Source organism: Crotalus tigris, unplaced genomic scaffold (assembly GCF_016545835.1).
Source record: "Crotalus tigris isolate CLP2741 ecotype Arizona unplaced genomic scaffold, ASM1654583v1 scf7180000024342.5246164, whole genome shotgun sequence".
Taxonomy (NCBI): domain Eukaryota; kingdom Metazoa; phylum Chordata; class Lepidosauria; order Squamata; family Viperidae; genus Crotalus; species Crotalus tigris.
The window spans coordinates 5,131,091-5,157,243 of record NW_024100512.1 but is presented as its reverse complement, the minus strand read 5'-3'; the positions used below and the strand labels follow the sequence as shown (position 1 = coordinate 5,157,243).

The 26,153-nt window shown below is 44.0% G+C and overlaps 1 protein-coding gene across 1 annotated transcript in view; it reads left to right on the top strand.

Annotated features, from left to right (window-relative positions):
* Positions 1 to 15,851, top strand: part of LOC120300502 (sodium- and chloride-dependent creatine transporter 1-like) — a 35,190-nt gene extending 19,339 nt beyond the window's left edge. Inside the window, exons 9-15 of the mRNA XM_039326650.1 lie at positions 198 to 322; positions 4,273 to 4,385; positions 6,441 to 6,578; positions 7,171 to 7,273; positions 7,446 to 7,546; positions 12,658 to 12,828; positions 13,828 to 15,851. Coding sequence (XP_039182584.1) covers positions 198 to 322; positions 4,273 to 4,385; positions 6,441 to 6,578; positions 7,171 to 7,273; positions 7,446 to 7,546; positions 12,658 to 12,828; positions 13,828 to 13,974 — 898 coding nt within the window. The 3' untranslated portion in view covers positions 13,975 to 15,851. The remainder of the gene's footprint in view (positions 1 to 197; positions 323 to 4,272; positions 4,386 to 6,440; positions 6,579 to 7,170; positions 7,274 to 7,445; positions 7,547 to 12,657; positions 12,829 to 13,827) is intronic.
* Positions 15,852 to 26,153: the final 10,302 nt, after the last annotated feature.

Sequence of the window (26,153 nt, the reverse complement as noted above, 5' to 3'; positions counted from 1 at the left end):
TCACTGCTACGTGTATGATTAGAGGAAAGGGTTTCCAGGTCAAAAGAATCAGGCAATTTCCAGGCTAATTGGAGTTTTGAGCCTTCGGGCGAGGCAGAAGCAGAGCAGTCCTCTGTTGCTGTCTGGATGAGGGAGGAGGGCCGAGGACGTTAAGGATCCACTTCTGGTCGTATTGATTCATCCATTTCTCTCTAAAGGGATGCCTATCTCTTGGCTGTGATCAACAGTTCCACTAGCTTCTTCGCTGGCTTCGTAGTATTTTCAGTATTGGGCTTCATGGCATCAGAGCAGGGGGTAGACATCTCCCAGGTGGCAGAGTCAGGTAAGGAGCAGCAGTCAGAGTTTCCTTCAATTTCCTTCCTGCCAGTGATGTCAACAAGATGTTGATGAAAGCTCAGTAATTAAAACGGCTCTTTTGTATCCCGGAGTTCAGTAGCTTTATTGATTATATATTGGAGGAAGGAAAGGGGAAAAGGGAACAGCAGTTTTGGAAACTACCAAGGGAGCAGCAAATGCATGCCCTTTAAAAATAAAACAATTAAAGACATTGAGTGGACCAATGACCAGGTCGAAAAGCCGGGCGCAAAACCGGCTAGTAACATAAAGAGAACTCCCATTAACTTGCTTTTATGCTCTGATGATGTTGGCAGTGCTGGTTGACAAAAACTCAGCATTTGTATTAAACAGCTTTTAGTTTGATATTATCCTGGTGTTCAAATTTATTTATTTTATCACATACACACACACACACACACACACACACACACACACACACACACACACACACACATACATACATATATATATATATATATATATATATATATATATATAGGAAGTTTTTCAGACAGATGTCTAATTGATTACACCTTGATATTTTTTAACTGCTATACTGCAGTTTTACTTTTTACAATCTCTTTTGCCTTGCAGCCCCCAACTAGGGGCGTTAAGCAGGCTCAAGTCGCAACTGCGAAACATTACAAATCCAAATTTCTTTTTCTGACAAAGAATTAAAGAATTAAATTGGGAGACTAAGATGGCCATTTCGAGCTCATTCTGCTCTCGTCAGTTAGCCACACCCTTTATGGGATTCGAACCTGGGCAGTTTACATACTAGGCAGTGATTTAACCACCAAGCCACAGGCTCTCCTCCCTCTTTGCCAGCTGAGTCAAGGGAGTATATGCAGGAAGTTTTTCAGACAGATGTCTAATTGATTATATATATATATATATATATATATATATATATATATATATATATATATATATATATATATATATATATATCTTTGGTTATTCGGGTTTTCTCCCACGTCAAATTGGAAGTGTCTTGGCGACGTTTCGACGAAATCTCATTCGTCATCTTCAGGCTGGTGTTTTCAGCTTCGTGCTTCTAGCTGTTTCTTCCTTTTAACTGCCAGTGGGGGTATGAACTGATTGAGTGAGAGCTTGGCTGTGTTCTGATTGGGTGGAGGTGTGTTCTGATTGGTTAGGAGCTTGGCTGTGCTCTGATTGGCTGGGGTTGGCTGTGCTCTGATTGGCTGGGGGAGTGTTCTGTTTGGGTGGGGGCTTTGTTGTGCTCAGGTTAGTCTGAGTTGCAGGGGGATGTGAGATGCTGAGCTGCATTGCTATTGTTTGGCTTCGCGTTCGTGGTCGTGCCTCATCTTCATGGTGGGTGTCAGTTTGCTTCATGTATGGATTGGAGGGGTTTAAAGTGGCTAATGATGCAGCTGTGGTCTGGCTTCTGGTTTGTGGTCATGCCTCATCATCGGTGTGGATTTGGGTTTGCTTTTTGCGTGGATGTGTGGTGGTGACATCCTGTGTGGTTTTCGTGAGTGAGGGTCTAGTGTCATTCTTTGTGTTGGGGACTTGTTTGTCAATAAGGGCGGGTTTCCAAATGGCTGGTAGGCAGGAGGTATCATCTTGTTTGTTCATGCTGTGTGGGCGTTTTTCTGTCTCGATGGCTTCTCTGATTATTCTGTTATTAAAGTGTTCAGTTTTGGCCATAGAAAAGACCAAAACTATCGGCAAAACTAAACACTTTAATAACAGAATAATCAGAGATTATCCTAGAAGCACGAAGCCGAAAACACCAGCCTGAAGATGACAAATGGGACTTCGTCGAAACGCCGCCAAGACACTTCCAATTTTACGCGGGAGAAAACCCGAATAACCAAAGACCTACATACATATGTGTGTGTGTGTGTGTGTGTGTGTGTGTGTGTGTGTGTGTGAAGTAAAATAAAATGTGAAGTAAAATAAGGTGATCACCAGGATAAAATCATAAACATAAATGTTTAATCTACAAAACGAAGCTTTCGTCGGCCACACTACTGACATCATCAGGATATAAAATGCTGGATCCGGGAGTCCGTTTTTATGTGGCTAGCTGCCTCTGCGTTTTGTCCCATGGATCGGGTAATAGGTCCACCCATTAGCATCGGCTGTGTAGTTCTTAAACTACATATATTAGGTTATAGACATATATACATTATATTAGGTTATAGACGTGTGTGTGTGTGTGTGTGTGTGTGTGTGTGTGTGTGTTACCTTGAATGTGCACCCTGTCAGCCCAAATATGGGAGAAAGAAATCTTCTTTCTTTTTCTTTTCTTAACAACTGCCTAACATGCAGATAGCCCAGGTTCGAATCTCAGAAGAGTAAGTCTGGCTGAAGAGAGTTAAAGGAACTCGAAATAGCTATACCAGTTCTCTCTTTATTCTTTGTTAACAACCTAAATATATATATATATATATATATATATATATATATATATATATATATATATATTTATATATATATATATATATATATATATGTTTTCTGAGGTTTTCGCGGGTGTTTGTATGTAGGTCTTTGCTTATTCGGGTTTTCTCCCGCGTCAAATTGGAAGTGTCTTGGTGACGTTTCGACAAAGTCTCATTCGTCATCTTCAGGCTGGTGTTTTCGGCTTCGTGCTTCTAGGAGCAATGTGTGATCCTAGCTGTTTCTTCCTTTTAATTTCCAGTGGGGGTATGAGCTGATTGGATGAGAGCTTGGCTGTGTTCTATTGGATGGAGGTGTGTTCTGATTGGTTAGGAGCTTGGCTATGCTCTGATTGGATGGGGGTTTGCTGTGCTCTGATTGGATGGGGGGGTTGGCTGTGCTCTGATTAGTTGGGGGAGTGTTCTCCTTGAGTGGGGGCTTTGTTGTGCTCAGGATAGTCTGAGTTGCATGGGGATGTGAGATGGTGAGCTGCATTGCTATTGTTTCGCTTCGCGTTCGTGGTCGTGCCTCATCTTCATGGTGGGTGTCAGTTTGCCAGAAGCCAGACCACAGCTGCATCTTTAGCCACTTTAAACCCCTCCAATCCATACATGAAGCAAACTGACACCCACCATGAAGATGAGCACGAGGAGCACGAAGCTGAAAACACCAGCCTGAAGATGACGAATGGGACATATACATATACATACACACACACACATTTTATTAGGTTATAGAGTAAAATACAAAATACAAAGCAAATAGCAGGACACGATGGGAAGGGAAAAGGGAAAGGAAAGCGAGGGGGAGAAGGGAATAAGAAAAAAAAAGACACTGGCTTCCGACTTCCTCTGTTGCAGTAGAATGAAGCATTAACATTGAGCCTCACGTTTTTACTTTTCCATAGCCATTTCTTTAACAACAAATCAATCTAATCAATAAAACCCAAAAATCAAAGTTTCCTTTTTTTTCCACCTCAAGCACAAAGTCCAGAAGCAGTCTCCATGTAGAAACAAAAGCACTTATATTCTTGAGAGGCAGATTCTTTCAAACATTTTGCACAAGTGAAAGTACCTCGATAGTCGAATGCCTGTTTTGCATCTGGATTCAGTGGGATCTCCTTTAAAAAAGGATTTTAAGCAGAGGGCTAGGAAACACAATCGCAGGACTAGAGGTGCCCAGTCTCTTACCTTAGCATAGCTTTCAGTGCGGTCCCAGGATTCCTCTAAATTAATTTAAGCAGGGAATTGTAATTTTTGGTATAGTTGAAGGTAACTGAGTTAAACATATTGCGCGATAGTAGTCTTATGAACTCTGATGAATGCCATTAAATTTGATCAGATTAAAAATAAATGTCTACCATCTGAAAACTGAGCATGGACCTCAGTCCCAGAAAAATTGTGAACTCCTTGCCGAGACCTTGAAAGCCTCTTCCAAAGGAGATGTCCTTCTTCATGAAGTCAGTTTCTTAGATCTTGAAAGACTTTTCTGCAGTCTCCATTCCCAAGCAATGTTTTTCTCTTACAGGTCCTGGCTTGGCCTTCATTGCCTATCCCAAAGCCGTAACGCTGATGCCACTCTCTCCACTCTGGGCTACTCTGTTTTTCTTCATGCTTCTTGTCCTGGGTCTGGACAGCCAGGTATCCATTTGTGGGGGGGGGTAGGAAAAGGTAGAAAATAGAGATGGGGATTTGCCAGCTTTCCCATAATAATCCCCCCCCCCCCAGCTTCCTCCTGCCATTATAGCACATTGATGTCCAGCCTTTTGGCTTTCCTAGGCCAACCACACTGAGTAAATTGCCTTGGGCCGCATATAAAATATGGAATACAGTTAATGTATATAAATCACATAATGATGGTGAAAGTTCATGATCTTGTGGGGCCACATTACCAGCTGTCCAGGGCCACATGTGGTCTGGACCTGGTTTGTTGTACCATCAGTATCTGCAGAACTAATTTGATAAAGTGTTTCTCATTGCTTGAGGATCAGGAATACCCTTGCCGCTGGCCACAATTATAAAAGGAAAGGGATATCAAGATAGTTAAAATCTTGACCTAAGTGACCAGGAGTGAGGAAGAAAGCATTTAACAACTTTGAGGTTTATCTTCTCCTTCAAGATAATTGTACTCCTTTATGCCGCAAAATCCAATTTCTTCTTGAGGTCAAACATCTTCCCTACCAGGTTTCATCCGCATGTACATTGTTGTCATACATTGGCTGGGCTAATTAGGCTACTGCTGGGCATGTTCAAAGGGGTCTGTAAGAAGAGATCGTTCACACCACGCATAATATTTCTGGCCCAAGTGCCATCCTGTCGCCTAAGAACCAAAGTACGTTGCATTAGAACAGGGGTGTCAAACTCAATTTCATTGAGGGCCGCATCAACATTGTGGTTGCCCTTGGGGGGCCGAGTGGGTGTGACCTGCTGGGTGGGCGTGGATGGGGTGGGTGTGGCCTACTGGGTGGGCATGGCCAGCTCTACATCGTTCACGTCAAGGGTGCCTGTGGGGGCCTGGGCAGGAGTGGGACAGATCTGAGGGTCTCTAGCAGAAGGGGGTGGGACCAGGGCAAGCGCCAAGGCATGGTGCATTTCTTCATTCCTCACAAAGGGTGACACCTCCCTAGCATGCACCCAGGGGCGGGGCCAACACAGCAGGGGCTGGTTCCTCACTGTTTCTGGATGGCCTTGTGGAGCTAAGACTGAATGCGTTTCAGCATAGATGGCCACCACAAAATTGTACATTGGCTCCCAGCTGGCCTGGGCCAGGGCCAAGACAGCGGGGGCTGTTCCCTCACTGTTTCCAGGATGGCTTCGCAGGCTGCATCCGGCCCCCAGGCCTTGTGTTTGACATGTCTGCATTAGAATGTAAGTGAACTTAGATCATTTAAAATCCAGCAGTTCAGAGGGACGTGTTGAGAATGCGCGAAAGTCACACATTAGACACTTCATCTACTGTGGCTCCAAAATAGTGCTGTTATAGATCTGAACTCCCATAATTGCCCTCCATCATGGTCCAAAAGGATGCCAGCAGAGGAATTATGGGAATCGTAGTCTGACACAACTAAAAATGACAGGCTGGGTCAGATATTATAAGCTCAGGGCAGTGGGAGCTACCCAGAGCAGATCAGAGCTCTTGGGACATTTATTTATTTATTTATTTATTTATTTATGGGGCTTATATACCATTTTAAGTGCAAGCACTCTCTAAGCGGTGTACATTGCCCCCAACAATCTGGGTCCTCATTTACCTACCCCGGAAGGATGGAAGGCTGAGTCAACCTTGAGCCGGTGAGATTTGAACCGCTGACCTGCTGAACACAGTCAGCTAAAGTGGCCTGCAGTACTGCACTCTAACTGCTGCGCCACCTCGGCTCAAATTGCCAAGGAGATCAGGGCGTCTGGGAGAAGGATCAAAACTCCACTCTTGTTTAAGGTGCTACACCTGGGGAATACACAAACAGATGTTGGGCCACAGTTGCGTAGTCATGATCACCAACTTGACTATTTTTTAATCTCCCATCTGGCGAATGTCTCTGCTGGGAGACCACAAGCCCTGTGCCAAGGGTGTTTTCGGCCCACCAATTCTGCATCTCCCGCATCATCTGAATTAAACAGGGTGCAACCCAGTGCATTAGTCACCCATTCTCTTTTCCCTTCCCTTCCTTCCCTCCCTGCTTACTCGCTTCTTGCCAGTTTGTGGGCGTCGAAGGCTTCATCACTGGTATCCTAGACCTGTTTCCACAGCCAGCAGCAGCCTCACCCCGCAGGGAGATCACAGCCGCCATCTGCTGCCTGGTCTGCTGTGTCATTGATCTCTCCATGGTGACTCAGGTGAGTTGAAGGCCAGAAGAAAGACTATCCTTTTTGTAAAATGGACTCCAGCTAGGGGGAGCTTTTAATTGTAAGCTGCTTGAGTCTCTCTGATTTGGCAGCCTTATGAATCTATTACGATCCTGACCATCAGGTTCCAGCGCTAAACGCACTCACAGAAATAACCATTTTAGTAGCTTACTTTTATTCTTCCACAAGGTCTATTGCATGTCTGACAATCACCCCCAGGCCACTCTTAAAGAGTGATTCAGAAAATACGAAATAAATATATGAATGATTAGTATTCCCTTCTCCTCTGTGAGTCAATCGAAGTGTCCTGTTTGCAAAAGAAACCAACAGTGGTATTCTTTCTTTTGAGAGGGGGCATTGGAATTTTATTTTAACATGTACCATTGTGTATACAGGAATATGACAATAAAGGTTGTCTTAATCTTAAAAGAGTGAGGCAGAGAACTGGATGGAGCTCTTGGGATGGGCTGTTCACACATGCTCCTACATTTTCTCATTTCCTTGCCAGCATCATACACCAATAAACAATATTGCTCCGAATGGCTTCCTTAATTGGCTCCTCTCCTGTGTCCTGTGCCTTTAGGGCGGGATGTACGTCTTTCAGCTCTTCGACAACTATTCTGCAAGTGGAATCACACTGCTCTGGCAAGCCTTTTGGGAGTGTGTGGTGGTTGCCTGGGTTTATGGTAAGTGGAAAGAGGGAGGGAGAGGGAAAGAAAAGTCAGCATTTACTTGCCATTCCTCATTTTCTCCTCAAGCCCCGTTTTGCCCTCCGTCCTAAGAGAGATCTAGGGAGCTAACCTGGACCAGGTAGGAGGAAAACAGCTTCTCTTCAGCTTCCTTTTCTCTTCTTTGCAGGAGCCGACCGCTTCATGGATGACATCGCCCGGATGATTGGGTACCGGCCTCTGCCCTATATGAAGTGGTGCTGGTTATTTATTACTCCTGTGGTGTGTGTGGTAAGTCTCGGGAGGGAGGAGGTAGGGATGGGTGCAGAGTCAGAAAAAGGTAAATGAGTCCCTGCAGATTTTACTCCCTAGTCCAGGAGTTGGTAACCTTAAACACTCAAAGAGTCACTTGGACCCGTTTCCCAGAGTGCGCGTGCAAGGGGGGGAAACTTGATTGAAGAGTTTATTAAAAAGAAATAGAGGCTGCTGTGCATGAGTTTTTTCTCTCTCTCTCTTTCTCTCTCTCTCTTTCTCTTTGTCTCCCTCCCTCTCTCCCCCCCTCTCTCCCTCTCTCCAATCTTCTGCTCACCTGGCAAGCTGGCTTCACACTGTTCTCTGACAAGCTGACACACATTCTTATTGGGCTGGCTCTCTCCTGCCCTTGGTCTGCCAGTCCTCTTCCCCCACTCAGTGTGTGTGTGAGAGAGTGTGTGTGTGAGTGTGTGTGAGTGTGTGTGTGTGAGAGAGAGCGAGCGAGCTGTTGCTTGCTACTTTCTGCTGCTTGCTGCTTCCTGCTTTCTGCTGAGACGCAGCAAGGGCAGGAGCCCCACCCAATATGCTTGTCAGCTTGTCCAAGAACAGCGTGAGGCCACTCTCTTTTTTACACACAGAGAAAGAGAGAGAGGGAGAGAAGGGAAGCGCAAGTGCCTCTCTCTGTCTCTGTCTCTCTCACTGCAAATGGCGGAGGAGGCTGGGAGCCACAGGAGAAGGCTCAAAGAGCCACATGCGGCTCTGGAGCCGCGGGTTGCCAACCCGTGCCCTAGTCATTGCCGACTTCAAGGGGTGGTGCCCATCACCGTTTCAAGGCCATTGAGCCAGCACTGTCTGAAGACATTTCCCTGCTCATGTTTCCAGAGCATCACAGAGCACGGTTACTTTCCCACCAAAGTGGTACCTATTCATCTACTTGCATTGGCATGCTTTCGAACTTCTGGGTTGGCAGGACGGGAGCTCACCCCATCACGTGGCACTCGGGTCTTGAACCCAGAATCAGAAAGGCCCTTCTTAAAGTTGGACCCTATTTAGGCTTTCTTTTTTTTCCAACAACTTTCCCCCCCACCCCAGCCATTTTTTAAAAATGAGCTTGATGAAGTACGAAAGTTATGCAATACCTCAATCCTAGCCGGTGGCAACTTGACATTTTGCTGAGCACATTGCATTCAGAGGAAAATGCTTGCCCTTTCCTTTCCCTCCCATTCAAAGGTTACTTTGTGCAATCATACAAAAATAGGGATATTGGATGTCCTTGAATTTGTTTTTGTTTTTTGTTTTTTAAAAGAGTATTTTGTTTCTGGACTTTCAGATTGCCTCCTAGTTCAACAAACTGCTGGCACGAGGGCTTGGTGTTTTGCCAGGGCTCCTTCCTATCCCTTCCGATTCCCCAAATGCCATTTGGCTGCCACTAGCAGCAAAGATGAGATGCAAATGTCTCCTGGTACGGAGGAGGGGATGCAAAAACAGTAAAATGTTTCCTTCCTGGGTAGAGTTCCCATCCAAATTCAGGTGCACGTGTCTGCATCCACGCCCATAAATTGTTATTTAAAACAAGAAAACAGTTCAAAAATAACTAAATGCAATCACACGCCGGTAGGCACATCTCTGACCCTGAAACCTCTTATGAAAACAATGTAATCCTCACATGTCTGCCTTTGCTTTAATATACATATGTGGCAGCTAGTGCTTGTGTTAGCCATCTGTGTTAGAGGACGAAACCCTGATGATCACTAGATTTGAACAATGTGATGCTCTTACTCATTCATCTGATTTATACAGTTGTCACTCACCAGGCGACCAGGCAGTTAACAAATTAAAAAAAATATTAAGAAATGCATCAGTCATAAGAAGAACCGCATAGAAGCATATGCAGTGCTGGGATCAATCATTCACATAACACAGACTAGCATGTCCTAGCAGCAGGGTTAGGCAACCTTGGCTCTTTTATGACTCATGGACTTCAACTCCCAGAATTCCTGAGCCAGCTATGCTGAGGGAAAGGGAGAGGTTTCCAAGCTGAGCCATGCTGGCTCAGGAATTCTGGGAGTTGAAGTCCACGAGTCATAAAAGAGCCAAGGTTGCCTACCCCTGTCCTAGCGGCTCATGGAACAGCCTCGTCCAGCGCTAGAGGGGACAGCCAGATCTTCAGGAATTTTTTTTTAAAGAGGATCGAGGGTATCTGAATTGGGAAGGGATGCTCCTGCTACAATTTGTACATAGAATTCCAGTTGGCATTTGTACTTCCGGTTTTTTATTTTTGTTTTGCTTTTCTGTAGATGTGTAGATCACCTTGTGCTCTAACTGTACTAATAGCTATGATACAGCCGTGTGGGCAGGGAAGGGGCAATTTCCTGAGCCATGGTGGCACAGTGGTTAGAGTGCAGTATTGCAGGCTAATTCTGCTGACTGTCATGAGTTCGATTCTCATCGGCTAAAGGTTGACTCAGCCTTCCATCCTTCCGAGGTCGGTAAAATGAGGTCCCAGATTGTTGGGGGGCAATAGGCTGACTCTGTAAACTGCTTAGAGAGGGCTGTAAAGCACTGGGAAGCGGTATATAAGTCTAAGTGCTATTGCTAGAGCGAAGGGCTAATTCCCCCAAACTCACCATTTTTAAAAATATCCTTTTAATCATTTATCAGTCTATACTGATACCAGAATCTGAATCAATATAAGAAGTCTTTTTTTATGTATCCTAGGAAGCAACCTTTGGACAGCAAATCCCCCCCCTTTCCTTTTTTCAGGGGGGGGAAGGGAAGATAGGTTTATTTATTTATTCATTGGCATGTTCAGGTCTATTTTTAAGAAAAGAACCCTGTTATTGCACTCAGCTGGTGAGGCTGGAGTTCATTCCCAAAGTTTTCTTTGTCTACTGTCCTCAGTTTGCTGCCCTTCAGATGTGCTTGATTACCCACTATGCTGGCTAGCCATAGTGAGAGCTTGAGCTGAGAAAAATTGCTGTAAAAGCTTGTTCTGCATTACAGCAAACCAACAAAGAAAAAAAGAACAGCCCGTCCTATTTTTGACTACAGCCTTCCCCTGCTTCTTTAAAAATAACCTGGATATCTGTATCATATCCAGTAGCAGTTACATTTTTATGAATTCTGGTGGGAATTGACCTGCTTTGAAATTCCCAGAACAGTGTCTTCATTGAAACATATGTTGCCTCTGGATGGTGCGTCGCCCTGAATTTTGCAGTACTTACAATTCTTGCTTACAGAATGGACCAAAAGGCTTTGAGAAATGCACATTTTAGTATAAGATACATTTAGAAGTCCATTATGATAATCCAGGAGGGCTCAGAAATACACAATATAATTTAGGACAGCGGTGGCGAACCTATGGCATGCGTGCCAGAGGTGGCACCCAAAGCCCTCTCTGTGGGCACACGCGCGATGCCCCAGAGATGGCAACCGTCCCTCTTCAACTAGCCGCCTGCTAACTCGCCGAGGTCCCACATGGCTGGATGCATCCCAGCACCCATGCGCTCACTGGCCTCTGTGTGCAGGGGCCGTTGGTGTCAGGCAGCAGCTGCCCCAGCCCCTGCCTCACATTGGCCTGTGGCAATGGACCCCCGCCCTGCCTCACCTTGTCTCGCCTCACCCCGCAGGACAAGCTTCTTGCTCACCGCCCCACCTGCCAGAGACCCCCCTGTATCTCCCCCAACCCTGCCGGGCCCACACAGGCGTCCCTCCCCACGAGCAACTTTGAGGTGATCATGCCCACCTTGGCCACACCCATGCCCACCTAGTGGGCCACGCCCACCTGGCAATAAATAAGTGGGTTTGGGGTTGCAGTTTGGGCACTCGGTCTCTAAAAGATTCGCCATCACTGATTTAGGAGAACATTGCATTTAAAAACAAGCCCTTGAACACAGTTTGAATGGATTTTTACATGTGCAGATGTGGGAAAGACATAAAACAGACTGACTGACTGACTGATTGACTGCTAAAATGGCATGAGGTTATTCCTACATATTGACAGGTCAATTTTCCCATTGCATACAGATACTGTAGTGACACATTCTCTGCTCCTGTCTAATGTTCCTCTTTACCTAAGAATGTATTCTACAATCTACTCTGGGGATGGGTAACCTAGGAGTCATTCACCCCCCCCCCAAAAAAAAACAATTCTTTGAGCCTCAAAGCCTCTTCTGTTGCTAAAAATTGATGGCATGCTTTCCAGACATTTTGAAATTGGAATTAGTCAAAAAATACAAAGTAAAACCTAAAAAGAGGCGATGGCTGGCAGGCTTAACAAGCTCACTCCTCTTCCTCTGCCCATGTATCCAACACTGCTACTTGCACTCACTTCAAAAGATGTGTCACAACTGACAGTACTATGTTGGTGCAAATGCATAATATTCCTCTTTTCGTGAACCTATTTGAAAATCATCCTGTTTCAATGAACACAGGAATTGCCTTGCTTTCCGGGGGGGGGGGAATTCTCTTTCTCCCTAAACCTCAGAAAAGATAAGTCAACGTGAATTACCAAATAGTTCAAACAGTATTACAATCTAATGCATATACGAAAATACGCATTATAAATTATGGTATTCTCTTCTGCTGCTGCTGAAGATAGGTACAATGTGTGTAACACAGAGGCAAATATATTCAACCAAATCTTTATTCTGTTCGTAGACCAGCATAAAAATAACACATTAAAAACAGTCTAACAGTGTATTACTAAAGGGTAAGAAATACATCTTTTAAGCCAAAGGGGAAAAAAAAGTGAGTTCAAAGCACCTAGCATTTTCAGATACAGTTCCTAGGAGCAGAAAAAGAACACTTTGTATCTAATATTTATTGAGGTCAGAGCTAGATGTCAGAAATTCTTTCCTTCCCTGACTGGAATAATTTTTCAACTTTTTACAAGATGTCTGCTTCAGAAATTAAAAATAACATTATAAAAAGCAAATTTGTCTAAAAGAGCAGAATGGGATGAAGTGTAAAAGTGGGACAAAATGTGGAAAGCTGAAGGAGTGTTCAGTTTGCAAATAGATACCTCAGTCATTAAAACTGAAAAACTAGAAGGAAGCCAGTTTGAAATTACTTTGATCTTCACTTTGGTCTCTTCTCTTTCCCTCCCTGTCTCCTTCCCTCCCGCTCTCTCTTTCTCTGTTCCTAATCAGGGCATCTTCCTGTTCCACGTGGTAAACTACCAACCACTGACTTACAACAAGACCTATGTCTACCCCTGGTGGGGGGAGGCTATTGGCTGGATGCTGGCCCTTGCCTCCATGCTTTGCATCCCCTGCACTGTCGCTTACAAACTTCTGCGAAGCAAGGGCACCTTCCAACAGGTGAGTGTCAATAGCTCATCTCTACCCGAAGCCCAGTGAACAATCTTGCTTGTTAGGCTTGTCTGTTTGGGACACCTGGAATTCTGCCTGGTGTGAGAATGTACTATTGTGAGGCTAGGGTGGTGGTTTGGCTCCTCCTTGTTCAAACATAGTTTATATTTCCTTCTCACGGCATGATTGGTCAGTGACATTGGAGATATTTTTCAGTGAGGGAGCTGTGCTAGTCTTTGCAAATGCTTGTCTAAAACTTGACAACGTGCCTATGAACAAGACCTGCCACCTCATTTGGCAAGTTAAGATGTTTGCCTGTGTATAGTCTGCTGGTCTATTAAATATAGCCACAAACAACTTCTAGGGTGGTTAGCCAGAGAAAGAGAGAGTCTTCTAGAGTTGGCTCGAGTTCATAGAATGAAATTGCAATTGTGAAAAGCCAAAATAAGGGCAAGATGCAAGAAGATACACCATTGGTAGATCCAAGAACTGAAAGAAGATATACATCGGGAATTCTATCCAGAACTTTCAGAAAAATCTAGCTTTATCCTGCCTCTTAACTTATTGTTTAGTTCTCATTTTGCACTTAGTTGTGGCTTTTGGACAGTTGTAAAGAGGCCTTTGGGTTTCAGGGACAATGATTAGTTGATTAATTGATTTGTGCCTTTAAGGAATATCAGGCCATTCTTCAAAAGATCGTTCAGGGCAACAGCATAAAACGAAAATAAAAAGAATTTTTGAGTCATGTTTGTGGACTGATTTTGGTTTTAAATACATATGTCGCTCTGTGACTTTAATTAAAGGCCTTCATTCCAAGAGAGAGGATTTTATACTTTAAAAGCCCTATTTTTATTGTATAAATGAGTCTTTGATAGAACTCTCTTTCCAGTCCCAACTGGGCTAATCCAAGCAAGATATGACTTTCAGGGGACTAAATAAAACTGAACAAATTGAGGTGCTGCCTTGAGTTGATCATTGATGCTACTGCCTCATTCATTTCTCCCCCAGCGCTGGCAATTGCTGACCACCCCTGTCTGGGGCCACCACCACCTGGAATACATGACACCTGAAGCAGAGACAAAGTTGCTGCCACCACCAGACAGTCTTGCTGCAGCCCCTCCACAGAAGGCTACGCTTTTTGAGACTGTGATTTAATGTCTCTTGCCCTCTCCCACTAGGAATAACACAAGACCCGCCCCCCACCCCCCAAGGTCAAGTGGAGAGGCCAGGGAGGGGAGAGTGGGCATAATGGCGGTGGTGGGGTGGGGTGGGGAGAGAAAGGTCCCTTGCAAATTAGAAAAAAAACACCTTGCCCTGTTCCACTTTTGGTTGCGTTATGCTCCCTACACTCCTCAGCTCACCATCTTCAGTGAGGCTCTTGTGATTAACGAAAAGCTATGAATTGGATTTGGTCAATCTGACAGGTAGAGGTGCGGATGCAAGCAATGAAAACAACCCACTTACAGTTCCAAAATTGCTTTGAGGTTTCCCTTCATCCTATCCTTCCAGTGTTAGCTTTCAAACCTCAGGTTAGAGCACTCATTCCCTACCATGGAATCCCTATAGGGTGTAGGAAGGGGCTGTGGAGATCTTCTCTTCCAAATCCCAGGGCAGGAAGCTTTATGCTCTCCCAGACAAATGGCTGTCCAGTCTTTGCTTGAAAACCTCCAGTAAGGGCGCCTCCATCACTGCAGAGTTTATTAGTGCTTCCCACCATCACAAAAGCTTCAGTGGTTCAGTTTCCCAATTCACCCAATGCTGCTTCTAGTTTCCTGGACTCAGTCTTTGCATGGATTTAAACAAACAAACAAAAAAAGCTTCAGCCAGCTATAGAGCCAATGTAACAGTAGCTGATTAACAGGCTAATCCTGCTCACTGTATTGCAATTCTTTCCCTCCCTCCCCACTCTCCAAAAGAAACAGAAAAGGACCAAATGCTTTCCATTAATCTCTGGCCTCTTTTTCTCGTGGATTATTCTCTGTCTCTCACTCCTACGTCTTTGGTCCAGTTTCAGTTACACTGAATCTATCATATTTTCATGTAGCAGTTGCTTTCTGGAGTGGGAGAGGAGAACACTTCTGTCACTTAGATCTGTCTGTCCATGCTGCCTTCACATTCCCCCCCTCTGCCATTTGGTCTTGGTCAAGGGCATTGCAAGTGGGTATTAGGCTTCCTAAAGTCACTGTAACATCTGAAGTCTTCCTCCATCTGAAAAGGAGAAGGAAATCTCTCTGCATAGGTCATATCTGGACCCTAAGGAGACGGGGAATCTGAAACATTTCTCAAATAGCTTGATTGCTGGTTACATCTCTCCCTTTACAAGTATAGGGGAATCTTACAGGAGAAACAGTTAGCATGCAAGCTCCTTAATAAAGGAGGCATCTATTTCTGTTTGAATTCCTATAGCTTTATCATCCACCTAGCAGGCAGAAATTCAACAAGGCCAATGCTACATTAAGGCTTGTTTATGCGTGATGCCTGAGATAAAGTTGTGCTACAAGAATGACACCAAAATAACAAACTGGAATCTTGTGTCGCCTTAATGTGAATGCATTGTGACCGTGAAAATCCTTTTTACGGCAACTAACTAGAATCCTAATTGCTCATATTGTGAGAAACTATCCTTTTTGAATTTCTGCCTATAACAAAGATATCAAAGACTTTAAGAAAAAAAAAACAGCAAGCAAAGCTGTTTGGCTAGGCATCCTTCTCTTGCACATAGCTACAACCATGCTCTGCATTACTCCAATGTATGTATTTGTAATATATGAACATTTGTGCCAAATTGGGCTGAGTTCTCATTTCCTGCCACAGGTCAAAGCTGTAATCACCCCTGCAGTCCTCCTAAGCCTCATTCTCAGCTCCCTCTTTCTGTTTTCATTTTTTAGCAATTTACATATGCAAAGTGATACTGTTCTGACTTCCAATGATAAATACAAGATATGTTCTCTATTGTGCTGAAGGCATCTTTGTTAAGCTGTCACTCACCCACCCACCCTCTCGAGCCTGTACTGTTTTTTATTCACCAGGTGGACCAACCCTTTGCATCATTTCTCGTGTGCCTGTTTCTTCTCTCAGTGTCCAACTTTTCGTTATGATATGACACAAATTACAGGTAGCGTTAAAAAAAAAAAGTTTTTAGTGTGCTCTGTCCTGCATCCCATTTTTCACCATCCCGTTTTGACAGAAAAAGAAAAAGGCAGCCCAAAAGTTACCACAGACAATTACTGAATGCAACAAAGAAAATCTGGAACAATAGCTCACTATGTTTTTTGAAAACTGGGTCCCTCCATGAAGCTGACAATCCAGGACCTATCATGTTTTTGGAGATAAGAGGTCCTGTGAAACAGCGTACTTCCCAATGCGGCATATAAGGATATGGGGGGGTGAAGCAGAAGATTCTTAACAAGGAGTTAGGAGACGTGCCTTCTCATCCTTGTCATTTTAGCGTTTCCTTGCCTCAATCCCACATCACTCACAAAGTCTAGCACTGCAGAACAAGGAAGACAGTATCTGATATTTCACTGATTCTGAAGTAATGGGTGACTCACCCTGCCTGCACCTAGATAGACTGTCGAGGACCGCATTTTACTGTGAGCAGGTAAAAGTAAGTGACCTACTTAGAAATCAGCTTCTGTGCGTGGTTAGAAAGTGAGAAAGAATATCTGGGGCCAACGTCTGGATAATTCTACCGAATTGTCCCTCTAGTGATTTTCAGGTGGCATCAATAGTCTTTTCTACAAGGCCCTTTGAGGAATGTAGTGTCAGGTACCCCAATCACCCAGGGTGCTTCTCAGTTTACAGTAGTTGAGGCTGGAACATGAATCTCTGATTGGGCAAATCCAACTGCAAAGACAGAAATACAAAATTGGGTGGGTATGCTCTCAACAGCTCTGATACATAAATATTACAATTTATTCATTAGGGTTACATCTTACCTTTCTCCAAGATGTATATGGTTTACATAACGTGTCCTATTTTAATCCTCCTAGCAAGACTTATGAGATAGCTTGGGCAAAGGCAGTGATTGGCCTTATATCTCTAAGAGAACTGGGGTTATTCAAGTGATGAGGAATATCAACTTTGAATCTCCATCCTATTTCTCTGCACCCCTTTATTCTCATTTGCTTTACTTCGTCTCTTCTCCCCCATATATACTCTATTTTCTTTTCTGTCCAAACCTATTCAATCACCCCACGGGAACTGTTTTCATCTGGGTAACACCAACCAGTGCAGCTTCGGTGTTTTGGAACTCAAAAGGACTAAGTGCTGGATACCAATTCTGAATGTGGCTTATTCTTCCCAGAGCTCTCTACTCTACTTATAGGTAAGGGGAGACGCCATTCACTGCCTGTCGGCCTGGAGATCCCACTTTGGCAGAACATCAGTCACCGGCCTGTATTGTAAAGGGCAGCCAGGCTAATTCCCAAGTCCCTCTTGGTGTGTGTGTGTGTGTGTGTGTGTTCGTAGATACAAGATTATGAGCAAATGGCACATCTTGAATATCGAGAGCAGGTCTACAGATAGTCCTTGACCTATGACTACAATTGAGCCCCAACATTTCAGTGGCTGAGATGTTTGTTAAGTGAGTTTTGCCCCATTTTACAACCTTTCTTACCACACTTGTTAAGTGGATCACTGCAGTTGTCAAGTTAGTAACACGGTTGTTAAGTGAATCTGCTTTCCCCATTGATCTTACTTGGCGGAACACCAGTCATCGACCTGTATTGTAAAGGGCAGCCAGGCTAATTCCCAAGTCCCCCTTGGTGTGTTGGTGTGTTTGTTCATATATACAACCTGATGTGCTAATGGCACATCATGAATATTGAGAGCATGTTTAATTTATTTGTCTGATTTATCTGCTGCCTCAATCTGAGCAGCTTTTAGGCAGTGGCAAATGCAAAAAAATAACACAGCTGCAGAATTGCAAAAATAGCCAACAGTGATAAAACCCAAACTAGCTTTTGTACTGGTGTTTCACATCTCTAAAAGCCTTATAAAACCGCTATGTTCTTACCAGCTTGGGGAAGCCCATGAAAGTTGGGGTCCTCCTATCTTTGGGGCACCAACTGTTCCAGAGGAGCTAAACATGAACTTTTGTGGTCTATCTGTGTGTGCACGTGTGCATCTGTAGAGTTTGGGATGAAAAAAAAAAGAAATCCTCCCACTATCTGTTAAGCCCAGGGCCCATCATAGCTTTGAACTAGCTCTGCCTTTAAAAGTACAAGTATTCCTTGATTTATGACCACAGTTGAGATGAATTTTCATTGCTACAGTAAGCAAGCAAGCCAACTTGGTGACCTTTCTTGCCAAGATTATTAAGTGAATGACTGCTGTTAAGTAAATCAGTGAATCAGTCATTAAGCAAATCAGCTTTTCCCATTGACGTGATTTCTTTGGAAGCCAGCTGGGAAGGTCACAAAGGGTGATCGCATGGCTCCAGAATACAGGTAGTCCTCGACTTACAACGGTTTGCTTAGGGACCGTTCGAAGTTGCAACAGCACTGAAAAAAAGGACATATCACCATTTCCCCACAACCATAACCAATGTTATGGTTCCGGCTAGTGAAACATTTCAAAGAACTTCCAGGCATTATTTTCCTAAGTCTTTTATTGTTACAAAATGTCGGCACAGGCACAACGGAGGGATGCTAGGATCTAAATTCTCTTCCTCTGAGCAGTTAAATTATCAGCATGTTCCCTCCCTAAGTTAGCCATCATATCTCACATTATCCAATTAGTGTGAAGGTCAAATGTTTTCTTCCTCTTTCTTTCCCGGGCTTTACCCCCAACCCCCCTTCTGCTCTGTATTAACCCCATAATTACCAGACAATTCTGCATATTGTCAAAAGCAAGAATATACAATATTTGCAGCATTGACACTTTGCATCATCCCGGTGGTCACATGATCAAAATTCAAAAGCTTGGCAACTGACCGTTGCAGTGTGCCAGGGTCACGGGACCAGCTTTTGCGACTTTCTGACAAGCAATGGTGGAAGCCAGATTCCTTTTAACGACCATGTTACTAACCTAACAGCTGCAGCGGTTCACTTAACAACTGGGGCAAGAAAGGTTGTAAAATGGGGCAAAGCTCACTTAACAAATCTTTCACTTAGCCACAGAAATTTTGGCCTCAGTTGTGGCCGTTAAGTCGAGGACTACCTGTACTGCAACGTCATCAACACGTGCCGGTTGCCAAGCGTCTTGAGTTTTGATCGCGTGACTGGGGGGATCCTGGGATGGCCGTAAGTGCAAGGACCGTTAAATCGTAAGTCACTGTGTTCAGTGTCCCTGTCGCCTTGGTCGCTAAATGAATGGTTCTAAGTCAAGGACTACCTGCAGCTGCAAGAGAAATGCTGCTCAGCTCCCGCACTCTGCTCTAGTTGCGTGTGAGAATTGGTGACTTGATCTTGCAACAAGTCACTCTAAGGAGATGAAGGAAGAACAAAGCATTTCTCTGCAAGTAGGGAGCCCCCACCGACACCTTTGATCAGTTAGAAACTGGATCGTGCAGAGTTCCAGCTTCTAAGGAAGCATTTGCTTACAGCAGAAGGAAATATGCCGACATGACAGGACATAAATATTTTATTAGGCAAACGGCATATAGTTTTACCGGTTGCCTGGATTAGCAATGACACCAGATCGGAAGCGTGTGTGTGTGTGGGGGGGGGGGCTTGTGTTACAGTTCTTTGGATAAAAACTGAAGAGAGGTGTGTTGTTGTTAATTGCGAAGTCGTGTCTGACCCATCGCGACCCCATGGACAACGTTCCTCCAGGTCTTCCTGTCCTCTACCATCTTCGAAGAGAGGTGTACAATTGTCAATAATAAATGGGTGGCTAAAAGCAAATGATCAGTCAGTGGTCCCTTTAGGAAGGAATCCCCAATGTTTGATTTCGAGGCAATTCAACAAAGAAAGTGTAAAACAGCTACCCATTTTATACACGGCTCTCACAGACCATGAGCACAAGATGGCAGCAGAAGCCCAGCTTTTCAGCGTGTTAAGCTATTACTCCTACAGAAACTTTCCCCATTTGGTACTCTCCAGATGAATGGGTACTCTTTTTCCTGAAACTCTCGACAGGCCCAAAGGCTGAGAATTTAAGAAATTATAGGCTCATCCTATCTGGAGTGCATCACGTTTAAGAGTGATGATTGTAGACACTCCGTCTTCCGCACCCATCAAAGTGAGCAGAAACTCCTAGCAGTATTTCTCAGAAAACCTTATGCCAATGGAGACAGTCTTAAAAAGTGGCCACAGTTCTTACCTATTGGTGTCTCATGAGTTTAAGAAAATTAAAGTTTGTTCTCTTCTTAACAACAACAAAAACCAAGTCTGTGATAGATGTAACGCAGGGTAGCACTATGGAGCAAGGGTGGGCAACTATGGCCTCTTTACAACCAGTGGACTTCAACTCCCAGAATTCCTGAGTCCTGCTGGCTCAGGAATTCTGGGACTTGAAGTTCACAGGAGATAAAGAGGCCATAGTTGTTGCTCCACAGTGCTACCCTGCATTACATCTATCATAATAGCCTTATTGGGCAGAGACTCTTGGAGAGGGTTGCACCTAAAACATGGGGATGGGAGGAGGGGGGGCTTGGATTCCCAGATTGCACATGTCTGACATAAGGCACCCTAGGTATTTTCAACATTTTAGATCATTGCAATGTCTTTCCCCTATAGCAGGGGTCTTCAAATTTGGCCCGTTTATGACTTGTGGACTTCAACTCCCAGAATTCCTCAGCCAGGCACGCAGGCTGAGGAGTTCTGGGAGTTGAAGTCCACAAGTCATAAACGGGCCAAGTTTGAAGACCCCTGCCCTATAGCAAGGGTGGACAATCCCCACGTTTTGGGTGTACCACAGTAAATTCTGTGGCTGGCCTGGTGACTCCCTTGTGGCTGAATACAGCTGTATCTGCAGCTATTTCCTTGCTGGCTTCCACACTCAGCTGAAATACCACCCATAAGGGGAATTCTCTGCCTTCTCTTGCATTTTTGTGCCATTTTATGGCCAACCTCTCAACAAGGCTTCTACCCCACTAAACACGATGTCTTTACAGCCGCCTTACATAATGCAACAGCTCCGTTTGCCAAGCAGAACAAATAAGCACGCAAAGCACATCGGTCAGGTTTATTGCTGTCTTACTTTGTTGTATTCATTTTGGTTGAGGAGGGACAGGATGACGGTGATATGTTAATGAAGGGGGGGGGAGAATCTAAATAATTCTGCATTGACTTGTCATGGCAAAAAGGCAAGGCTGGATGGCAAAAACGCAGCTCCCTTTAACCCAGCCTTTCTCAACCTATTCTCCCTCTGGATTCCCTGGATTGCAGTTCCCATCAGCCCAGGTGTCAAATGCACAGGGCACATGTTTGGGATGTGGGGATGCCACGGCTTGTAATCCAACACAAAGGAAAGAATATTGAGCTCATCAGGCTGGGTGTTAGAGTAAAAAAGGGGCGAGGGATTAAAACCTGCTGAAGGAAAAAATGATGAAGGCAAGCACTTGGCATGCCCCTTTGCAGCCCTAATGCTTCTTGGAGTTACTGCCATGGAGGTTAGAGAGGGAAAGCAACTAAGAGTGGATGAAGTTTGGTGGGTATAATAAGTGTCCCAACAAACTGAAAGAGAGGAAGATAGAACTACAAAGCCAACAATTTGTGTGTGTGTGTTGAAGAGATTAAACTTCCCAATCTGGACAGCCCATATCACCCCCAACAAACAGAGACATTGAACAACTTACCTCAGGGGGTCTTCAAACCTGGCCCTTTTATGACTTGCGGACTTCAACTTCCAGAATTCCTCAGCCAGGCACGCTGAAGTCCACAAATCATAGAAGGGCCAAGTTTGAAGACCTCTGACTTAGCTAGATATAATTGCAGGAATTAGAGTGAAGCACATCTGGAAGGCACCATATGAATGAATGGGTGCACATGGAAAGGGGTTGTAGCTTAGGTATCAATGAAATAAAAATATCAATATATATATAATTGATACATATATACATATGTAGGTCTTTGGTTATTTGGGTTTTCTCCCACGTAAAATTGGAAGTGTCTTGGCGACGTTTCGACGAAGTCTCATTCATCATCTTCAGGCTGGTGTTTTCAGCTTTGTGCTCCTCGAAGCACGAAGCTGAAAACACCAGCCTGAAGATGACGAATGGGACTTTGTCGAAACGTCGCCAAGACACTTCCAATTTTACGCGGGAGAAAACCCGAACAACCAAAGATCTACATACAAACACCCGCGAAAACCTCAGAAAACATATATATATATATGATTGATACCTAAGCTACAACCCCTTTTATATATTAAAAAATCACCTATCTTAGATATATACCGCTGGCCAGCAATATCATCTTTTTCTCCAGGTTTAAATAAATATAGAACTTCAGCTGGGCCTAATAAACCTAGTCCCTAATACGGTAAGCCCTTGAAAAACCATTTACAGCTTTTAAATGCCTTAGCAGGATAATGGCTAAATGTATAATTATGTTCAAACATGCACTCAGCCATTATATTGTACGTTGATAATACTTAACATTTGCATAAGTATTGAAAGCATTTCAATTGCTTATTTTCTAATCTTTATGATAGCCATATCAGATACATATCCTCCCCCTGCTCCTTGCATTTCAAGGGTGCTGATTGAGTTTATAATGTCAAAGATTAATTTTGAAATAAAAACCAGGAGACCTTATCCTGCCTTAGCTATAATGCCAGCTGAGTGATCTTGAGCCAGTCACTCTCTCTTAGCCCTGGGAAGAAAGCAAGGGCAACCCACTTCTGAAAAACCTTGTCAAGAAGATTGTAGGCTGTTGCCAGAAGGAAAAACCCCGCCATAACCAGCCATGGATTCCAATCTCTCAAAGAAAAAAAATGAACTTCTCAGCAGCCATTTAACACTCTTATGTCTTTTCCATCATACTTAACCCCCTATTGCCGAATTGCTGCAGTTATATGTTTTGCGGAGGAGGACTTAATAATAATGATAAAGTTGGAAGGGACCTTGGAGGTCATTTAGTCCAATCCCCTGCTCAGGCAGGAAACCCTATACCATTTCAGACAAATGGCGGTCCAGTCTCTTCTTAAAAACTTCCAGTGTTGGAGTATTCACAGCTTCTGGAGGCAGGTTGTTCCACTGGTTAATTGTTCTGTCAGGAAGTTTCTCCTTAGTTCTAGGTTGCTTCTCTCCTTGATTAGTTTCCATCCGTTGCTTCTTGTCCTGCCTTCACGTGCTTTGGAGAATAGCTTGACTCCCTCTTCTTTGGGGCAGCCCCTGAGATATTGGAACACTGCTCTCATGTCCCCCCTCGTCCTTCTCTTCATTAAACTAGACATACCCAATTCCAGCAACCGTTCCTTATATGCTTTAGCCTCCAGTCCCCTAATCATCTTTGTTGTTCTTCTCTGTACTCTTTCTACAGTCTCAGCATCTTTTTTACATCGCGGTGACCAAAACTGGATGCAGTATTCCAAGTGTGGCCTTACCAAGGCATTGTAAAGTGGCATTAATACTTCACGTGATCTTGATTCTATCCCTCTGTTAATGCAGCCCAGTTTTTTTCTTACCTGCTTGATATATGTGGGTGCCTCATTTGCAACAGCAACCAAGGGTGGCTTATATAATTTAAAGAAAACATGAAAACGGGAAACTAAAAATACAATATGATCTAATAAACCTTTGGAACATAAACAATGACAAGTTAGCAGAGTAACAGAAGTAATAACAGGAGCAACTGAAGCCAACCAACACAGAGCTCATTCTTAGATTCTCCAAGATCTGGCCCAATGTTTAGGGAAAGCACCAGGTTTTGAGACTGTTGAGGAAGGACAAAAGACGGGGGACCATCTGAATCTGGGGTGTGTGTGTGGGTGGGATGATATTCCAGAGAGCAGGCACTGCCACAGAGAAAGCATAACTTCTTGGATCCACCAGGCGGCACGGTTTCGTGGAAGGGTCCTGAAGCACACCTGATCTCGCTGACAGAGCAAAAAAAATTGGAGACAGGCCGTCCTGTAAATAACCCAGCTATATACCAGGAAGAGATTATACCAGTAGGGGATAATCAGCACTTTGAATTGCACCCAGAAATTTATAAGGAACTGGTGTGCTCACAAAGCAGTGGTGTTACATGGCTGCATCAACTTCCAAAGCACCAGAGGTCAGGACAAGAAACAATGGTTGGAAACTGACCAAAGAGAGAAGCAACCTGGAATTAAGGAGAGACTTCATAACAGAACAATTAACCAGTGGAACAGCTTGCCTCCAAAAATCGTGAGTGCTCCATTACTGGAGGTTTTTAAGAAGAAACTAGATAGTCACTTGTCTGAGATGGTATAGGTTCTCCTGCTTGAACAGGGGGCTGGACAAGAAGACCTCCAAGGTCCCTTCCAGCTTCTATTCTATTCTATTCTATTCTATTCTATTCTATTCTATTCTATTCTATTCTATTCTATTCTATTCTATTCCACTCCACTCCACTCCACTCCATTCCATTCCATGTGGTTTTCAGTGGCAGCCCCACATACAGCACATTGCAGTAGACTAGACACTATTACTAGGGGAGTAACTAGGGGCATGAATAGGGCTTCCCAATCCAGGAGCAATTGGCACCCAAGGTATATTTCTGCAAAGGAGGAATTTCTGATGATACCGCCTAATGATGCTGCATTTCATTCCACTGGTGACGATGTCTGACCTGCCCGCCTCACAGCTCCTGACCCATGTAACAGCAAGACAATAAGTGGGACAAAATATTATATATCTGCGGGAAAAATGGTACAAAAGTGGACATTTTCAGTGCATTTTTTTTACTTTTGAAAGAGAGATTGGTTTCTGGCATATAAATTACAGTACTTGACTTACAACCATTCAGTTAGTTGACCATTCAAAGCTACAACAGCATTGATAAAAATAACCTGACTGGTCCTCACACTTATGACCATCACAACACCCCACAATCACACAGTCATCATTTAGGCACTTGGCAACCAGCATGCATTTACGAGAGGTGCAGCCTTCCGGGGTCAAGTGATCGCCATTAGTGATCCTCCCTGCCAGCTTCTGATAAGCCAAATCAACAGGGCAAGCTGGATTCCCTTAATGACATCATGATTCGCTTAACAATTGCAGTGATTTAATAATAATAATAAAGTTGGAAGGGACCTTCGAGGTCATCAAGTCCAACCCCCTGCTCAGGCAGGAAACCCTACACCATTTCAGACAAATGGCTGTCCAGTCTCTTCTTAAAAACTTCCAGTGTTGGAGCATTCACCGCTTCTGGAGGCAAGTTGTTCCATTGGTTAATTGTTCTGTCAGTTTCTCCTTAGTTCTACGTTGCTTCTGTCCTTGATTAGTTTCCACCCATTGCTTCCTGTCCTGCCTTCAGGCACTTTGGAGAATAGCTTGACTCCCTCTTCTTTGTGGCACCCCTGAGATATTGGAATACTGCTCTCATGTCCCCCCTTGTCCTTCTCTTCATTAAACTAGACATACCCAATTCCAGCAGCCTTTCCTTATATGCTTTAGCCTCCAGTCCCCTAATCATCTTTGTTGCCCTTCTCTGCACTCTTTCTAGAGTCTCAACATCTTTTTTACATTGTTTAACAATGGTGGCAAAAATGGTAATAAAATCAGGAGTGACTCACTTAACAGCTGTCTTGCTTAGCAATGGAAATTCTGGTCCCAATTGTGGTCTTAAGTGAAGGACTACCTATTCTGGACAAATGCTGACCTCGGCCTGGGTGGGACATCTCTGCTTAGCTATTGGTCAGGAAGGGTGTGTTCTGATTGGTTGTCAGTTCTCAGCAAGCACCACCAATCTGGGCACTAATTATCTCTGTTCAAGTTTCAGCTACAAAAAGTGCTCATTCTTTTAACTTCTTTCATGCTCAGAGATATTCTGAAGGAGATGGGCAGTTAAGAAATTCGGAATATAAATAAATATTCATTTTTACAAGTCAGTGTATCTGCTACCCGGCAAAGTTCCACAGATGTATCTTCAGCACATGCCTGAAGCTCTCGCCCTGTCTCGCATACCCTTTTTTTCTTTTTAATTTGTTTCCACAACGGATTTCTTTGCAGATGCCCAGTTCTATGCCAGCCTTTATTGCAAGGGCTGGGAAAGAAGAAAATGCATCATTTTCTAAAGATGGATGGGTTTCCCCTCCCAAGCTTTTCATCCCAACACCGTTGCACATCTTTCCAAATCATTAGTTCCCAATAAAGAAATACAGACATAAACCAGACATTCCACAAAGCCATTAAGAAACAATTTTCCTAAGAAAGAAAAATTCTCCATTCTTTCTAGGACATTACTTGGAGAAGT